Genomic DNA, 7,212 nt, shown 5'->3' with positions numbered 1-7,212 from the left:
TTATCCTTTTTTAAAGAGTATATTTTACAATTTAGAGCATTTATAAATTTAGTGAATAATTTTTTTTGTATTCTCCAACAACCTTTTTATCTTTTAACACTTAATTTTATTACTCTCAATATGTATTTATTATTTTTTTATCTTTTATTTTCATCAATTTTCCTCCAAATTATTATATTATATCCCTCTATTTTCTTTTTATAGATTATTCAATTAGGTCAATATATGGAGTGCTGAAAATTAGAATATTTTGAATGCATTTGATTACAGAGAGTGTGTCACTTTATTTTAAAAAGTTTATTTGAAAAGTCTCTTAAAACATAATTTTAAAGATCGACTCTTCAAAATATAGTGCATTTCACTTCTTAAGAGCCTCTTGAAATTGCTGTAATAACTTAGGTCATGTTTGATTGCACTCCAATTTCATGGAAAATGGAAATCAAATTCCATTTTTCACTTTTTTTCATGTTTGATAAGCAAAATTTGTCATGGAATTGGTTGTCTCTCTTTTCTTCACACTCACATTTTCATGGTTTCTAGGGAATTTCTTTTCTCGCCAATTTGTTGGGAAATGGTTTTCCATCTTTTTTTTTTTTTTGGCAATGGGACCAAATTCTAAAAACAATTGTAAAAGAAGATATTCCCTAAATTGACAATTTTTATGTAAAACAAAGTCAAACGAATATCAAAAAATAGATGATTTTCTTGATTTTTTTTATTGGGCAATGAAAACAAATTTTATCCACAATACCAGTAAATTTAAAACAAAGCCAAACGAACACCAAAAAAAAAATTTATTTCAACATTTTTCACGTAAAAAATTATACAAATCAAACACAATAATTTACAATTCTCAGGAATTCGTTTTCTTTTCACCTAAATTCCACCTTCGAAATCAAACGGATCCTTATTTTCTCAATATGCAATTAAGCCCCCGTGTCATAACCATTATTTGAAAACCTTTTTTTATACACTCATTTTCAGTCACACATATACACAATAAAATATTTTGCAAGTATGCAATTAAGCCCCTGTGTCATAACCATTATTTGAAAACTTTTTTTATACACTCATTTTCAATCACATACACACAATAAAATATTTTGCAAGTGAATTCAAAATTTTTTCATACTTTTAATCACATATTCTCCTAAAAATCACTATTCAAAATATTATTTTTCTCAAAAATGATCAAACATGGGCTAAATAAATTGCTTACAAGTTTTTTATTCCTACTTAAGTCTGAACTATTACTAAGAAGACGATTGATTGACAACTGGTGTTGGAAGAATTTAGTGCGTTTTGCATGAAAAAATATATTTTATGATTTTTTGATATGACTGCAAAGCTGCCTCAAAGGTTGCTAGTTCTAGTCTCGACCTAATTTTATGATGCTTGAAATGAGTATACGATGTAATGATTTACATGGCTTTGACTAAACTTTAATATTTTTTAGTATTTATTTGTATTTTTATTATAAATTTGTGTTTGCAAAAATCTAAGTCTCCGTTTAGTTTGGATATAAGTTAGATTTTTTAGTAAATTTTGATAAAAAAATTGTTCAAATGCATGATTGAAATACTATGAATCTCATAAAATATGTGAATAAAAATAAATTTTAAAAAATGAGGCCATACGTGAACTAAATATGTATGTACTCAACATACAGAGACTTGGTGTCACTTTATACTAAACCATTGTGTTTGGCAGGACAAGAAATCATACGTGCATCTAGTAATTTCACGGTAAGTTTTGAACACTAGAACAAATTGAAAAACGCTCGATCCTTACTAAATTTTGTTAGATGCATCTTTTCATTAATTATGTGTCCAGTGATATATGATACGATGTATTGTCATACAAATGACTTGGGGAGTTTTTGGTGGAGTTTAATTGTGTTAGAAAATCGTGATATTCCATATTTTGAGCGATCAAGAGATGTTGGGGGAAGGAGGAGGATTGGTAGGATAATTAAACATCTCGTAAATCATTGTACACTCTTGGAGGATTGTTGTGAAGAAAAGGCCCTATAATACGAGTAGATGTCAAGTTTTTGTATTTATAAGGCATATTATGCGGGTTCATCGGCTCTTATCTATGGAGAATTAGATGTAAGAGTTGAAAAATAGTGGTGCTTAAGTAAATTTAAAGGTATAAAATGAATTGAATCGTTCGTAATAAAGAAAGAATAAAATTTAAAAAATGCCCCGTAATTAGTGGTTGCCTTCTGTGGCCCTATCTAGATAATCTCGTACCAGAAAACATATGTTGTCATTCGACATCATCAATTAATCAAAATTTCTTTGTCTCTTCATTTTTTAATTACATTTTTCTTAATTAAATTATTTTGAAAGGTACGGTCAGAAAAAATTGTGTTCCACTTAAGACTAATTATCCGTTGGCATATGCTAAGCTCCAACTTTGATCTCCCAATTCGTACTCCAAGCCGTGTGGGCCTGTTTCACTTTAAGGCTAAATTCTTGCTTATAGTTTTAGTCAATTGTTTGATAATCGTGTATTGATCTCGTCAATATGTGTGCATAAGGTAGGTTGACATTTTGAATCAATTAAACCTTTTTTTTTTTATATAGAATTCATAGGAACTTTGAAACTAATGGGAGAATTAAGTTATGCTCCTCAACATTTGATGAAATAAGCACTTAAATTTTCAATTAATTATATTTGATATCGGAATCTTCGTCTTCACGCTTTGATGAACACGAAGAAGAAAACAAGATTTTCCATCAAAGCGACATGTTTCACATTTCTCTCTATCCCAAGACCCCCCATTTCAGGTTCCAAAAGGTGTGGAACGCTGGGGAGGTGGAGTCTTTGGTGACGACTGAAATGATTTTCTTCTTTCCTTCTTTTCTCATATTTCCTCCCAAGACTTAGAACTCAAAAGTACTATACATTAGGGGCCCACATGAATTTTATTTTCTCACTCTAATTGGAAGAATAATCATAGTAATCTAGAATTTTGACAGATAATACAATTAGTCTGGAGAAAACGTGTTCTCGACCTCACATATTTGTCAATTGGATAGGCATCATGTGGCTTTTAATTTAATTAGTCACACAGCTTACTAACTAATTTACTTAATCAGATTTAGAACTCAAATTCCGTATCCGGTCTTGAATGTTTGGCATTGCACTTTGTCGTACTTAAGCTGCAGTTAAATATAGTCACATTTGGATGTTGATAGAATTTGATTAGATAGAAATAAGAGATAAAAGTTCGTAAGATAATTAGTAAGACCATCTAACACGCCAAATATATCATTTGAATTTATAATTTATGGGTTGCGTACGATGCATCAATTTCTAATGTATATAATATGTTAAGACATACAACTATCGATTTAAAGTATGTAAAATTAGACAAATTTCGCTATTTTTCTATTTAAATTGATCCCTAAATGTCTTCCTGCTCACATGTACATGTGTTTTTTATATAATCACTTGATTCAGACCCAATTCTCAATAATTTCAAATTCTTCAAACAAAATTTAAAAGTAATCAATTTTAGTCGCTTGTTCACATTAAAATTTTTGATAGTAATAGTTATCGTTATCATTGCGATTGAATATCTTTAAATGTTTTTAATACGTTCAACGAAATAAATACATAAATATCTTGTAGTTTCTCCACCAAACAAAGGATCATTTGCATAAACCTTCCACTAAATTGACCAATCTATTTCCAAAAGGACTACAAGTCCACAGGACTTCACGACGTGAGAACTTCACAAGTATTTTGCTCAGTTCTTCAAGTTATTTCTTCGAATTTCTTTTTTTTTTCTCTCTCTCTTTTTGGGTTATAATTACAAATGACCCTCTATAACTTTGAAACTAATTATGTTTGAAAAGATTATAAATCATTTATAAATAGTCGAACATAATTTCTATTTATTTATTTCAATGGATCCACAAGTACTTTTTTTCAAATTTTTATAGGTTATAAATATTTTGCAGATTTAACTGATGTGTTTAATATGAAGGATTAAATAATATTACGGTAACCACTAATTAAGGGAGTAATCATGTTATGTCACAATAATATGAATTTTACAATTTTTTTTTTCCTTTCTTAAACCCTTTTAATGGATAATATAGTAGTAAATAAATACTCACTCACGACACATCGAAATGATGTGACTGATGAAAATCACGAAAATTGCCAAGAAAATGGAAAACAACGATGGGATGGTTGGAAAAGACTAATATGAGGAAAGAAAATGGGATAAAGATAGATATATATACTATGAATCCTGCAGTGTGTACAGGCAGGCTTCATACAGTAGTCTGTCAGAACACACACGGTGGATCCCATACATGAGAGTAATCTAGCCAAATTCTATGGAAAATTTTCTGTACAAATGGCATTCTCCATATATTATTTTACGTTATTTTAGTCAAAGAAATACTGTCTCACTTTTTTCACCCCCAAAATGTAAAATTTTCTAAATTTTATGGTGGATGAGTTATTGCAAAATTCATTGAGATACTAATATGTAAGTCACTGGTCAGTGCAAATATTTCTTTGAATGAATATCAAGGCGAGATGCCGACAGTTATGTTGACTTTTAAACTTGATATGTTAGACTTAAACCAGACTTAGGATGAAACATGCCCAAACTAGACTTATAAAATATACGAAGTATTGCTGGATTTTATTTCTTTATTTTTAATTATTTTTGAAAATGCTCTAATATATGACTATTTTAAATTTTAAACGTATTATTGGATTTTTACTCCTTTTTTTAATTAATTTTGAAAATATTCTAATATATGACTATTAATTTTAATTTTTCGAGAACCACGTGAGCCAATAATTTTCCCAAAAATAATATCTCATATATTCTCACCCCCATACCCACCCCCACCCTAACCACAAAACCACCCATGTGCCTTTATATTCTCATCTTGCGCAAAACGTTGTTCAAAAATAAGATATCAAATGGTCATACCTCACCCCATGTGCCTATATATAATCTCATCTTGTTCAAAACATTGTAACTGGTAACTACTAAAAAGTACCTCCATTATAATAGAATATTATCTCTCCTTAACATGGAGCTTTGCTATAGCGACTCAGCATTTACAACAATTACTTCACCTTCTTCTCCTTTTCCTCTTCCTCCGACTCCACCAACGGTGGCCAGCCCTTGCGCTGCTTGCAAGATATTGCGGCGACGATGTGTAGAAAAATGTGTTTTGGCACCCTACTTTCCTCCAAATGATCCACTCAAGTTCACCACTGCTCACCGTGTTTTTGGAGCCAGCAATATAATCAAATTCTTGCAGGTACTCTCTCTCTCTCTCTCTCTCTCTCTCTCTCTCTCTCTCTCTCTCTCTGTTATGTTGTATGAATGTATGTTATACATCCATGCATGTATGTATTAGAACATGAATGCTACCTCTATTGATCCATTTAAAGTATTAAAAAGCTCAAAAATGAGAAATAATATGATGTTCATAAGTCACATTTTGCAATTATATAGCATCAGAAATAATAATGTTATTGACATCATGATGATGGATTATCACCCCATATGTCAGCATGGTTACTTTAAAGTCTAATTAAATTCAAGAAAATTGAATGATATTCATGTTGTCGGACACATCATTCGATGTCATCTAAACATGATGATTCATCATCATGATGAGAAATAACATTAGTTTATACAAAATAACTCGCTTCGAGTATATATAAGAATAGAATCAATATAAAATATTTGAGCAATTGAGTATCTTACATAAATATTGACATTTTAAAATAGAACTTCATGATTCAAAAGACATGAACCTTCTTATAATCTCTAGCTCTTTCCAAGCGTGCATGTTTGGGAAGTGTTTATGAATGATTTAAATTATAAATAGATAGAAATAAATTGTGGATACGTGAATAATACTTGTTGATCCCTTCAAATATGTAAACAAAAAGTAGCTTGAATATTTACAAACGTGAACCAAACATAATTAAAAAAAATATAAAATAAAATAAAATCAGTATATACACAGTTAATCAAAAAATGCATAACGTGTATATTTATGAATTGATTAATAGGAATTGCCGGAAGCTCAAAGAGCTGATGCCGTGAGCAGCATGGTTTATGAGGCGAATGCGAGGCTAAGGGATCCAGTGTATGGAAGTGCAGGAGCAATTTCCCAACTCCAAAACCAAGTTAATGAACTTCAACAACAATTAGCAATGGCACAAGCTGAGATTGTCAATATGCAATCTCAACAAGCAAATCTTATGGCCCTCATCTGCATGGAAAAATGGCAAAATATAATTCCTCACCAACATGACCATTCCTATGACAATGATTGCCAAACTAATATGAGCTTCCTCGACGACAATCTTGGATCATTATGGGAGCATATTTCGATATGATAATTTTATACCGATCTTCCCAATAAATTTGGAGACAGTTGAGGAAACACTTTATGGGATGAGCGTAAAATCAGGAATTTCAAAATTAGTTTCTTGACTTGTATTGTTTTATTGGGACTTGTAAACTATTGACGAAGTTTGAATACCCTCTTATGTTGAACCATGTATTTCTTTTTATGCGTAGGCCAAATTAAGTGTCATGTGAATTTTTTTCTATATAGATTGCAATGAAACTTAAATCTATGATTGTCTAAGGCAACACTCTGGGTTAAATCAATAATTCAAACTAAAATCAAGAATTTTAAAATAGAATTCTTGAGTTATAGCGTTTTACTTGGACTTGTAAACTGATCACAATGTTTCAACTCTCTCCTCGTTGATCCATGTATGTCTAGAACCTATGACATTTTTGTCACCAATACTTTAAGCTGAATTAAGAGTCATGGTGTTTCGCTAGCACTTGTAAACTATTCATGAAGTTTCAATTTTCTCTTAGGTACATACTCTAGTTATTTTTATTAAAGTTCTATAGTGTGAAATTTTCGTATATAGCCCGCAATTTATCAAATGTCGTATAATATGAAAATATATTAATCTTATAATTTATATTTGGCCCTTGTTTGATTTTGATAATTTGAGAAGTTATTGTTTTATTTTTTAAAGCATGGTTAAAAGGTATGAAAATGATTATAGATTCAAATGTAAAATTATTTTACTTAGAGAATGTATGATTAAAAACGAGTTTTAAATAAATAATTTAAAAAATAAAAGTCAAACACGGATTTAATTTTTAATGAATTAAAGTTGAAAAGC

At 30.1% G+C, this 7,212-nt stretch overlaps 1 protein-coding gene across 1 annotated transcript; it reads left to right on the top strand.

Moving 5' to 3' along the window:
- Positions 1 to 4,980: 4,980 nt before the first annotated feature.
- LOC111383325 (LOB domain-containing protein 1-like) lies at positions 4,981 to 6,562 on the top strand. Its single transcript, XM_023007407.1, has 2 exons — positions 4,981 to 5,306; positions 6,070 to 6,562. Exons 1-2 carry the CDS (start codon positions 5,073 to 5,075, stop codon positions 6,397 to 6,399), a joined length of 564 nt encoding a protein of 187 aa, XP_022863175.1. The 5' UTR covers positions 4,981 to 5,072; the 3' UTR covers positions 6,400 to 6,562.
- The last annotated feature ends 650 nt before the right edge of the window (positions 6,563 to 7,212 follow it).

Source organism: Olea europaea, unplaced genomic scaffold (assembly GCF_002742605.1).
Source record: "Olea europaea var. sylvestris unplaced genomic scaffold, O_europaea_v1 scaffold2659, whole genome shotgun sequence".
Taxonomy (NCBI): domain Eukaryota; kingdom Viridiplantae; phylum Streptophyta; class Magnoliopsida; order Lamiales; family Oleaceae; genus Olea; species Olea europaea.
Note: the sequence above shows the minus strand (reverse complement) of the source record. Positions and strands in the feature narration are given on the sequence as shown.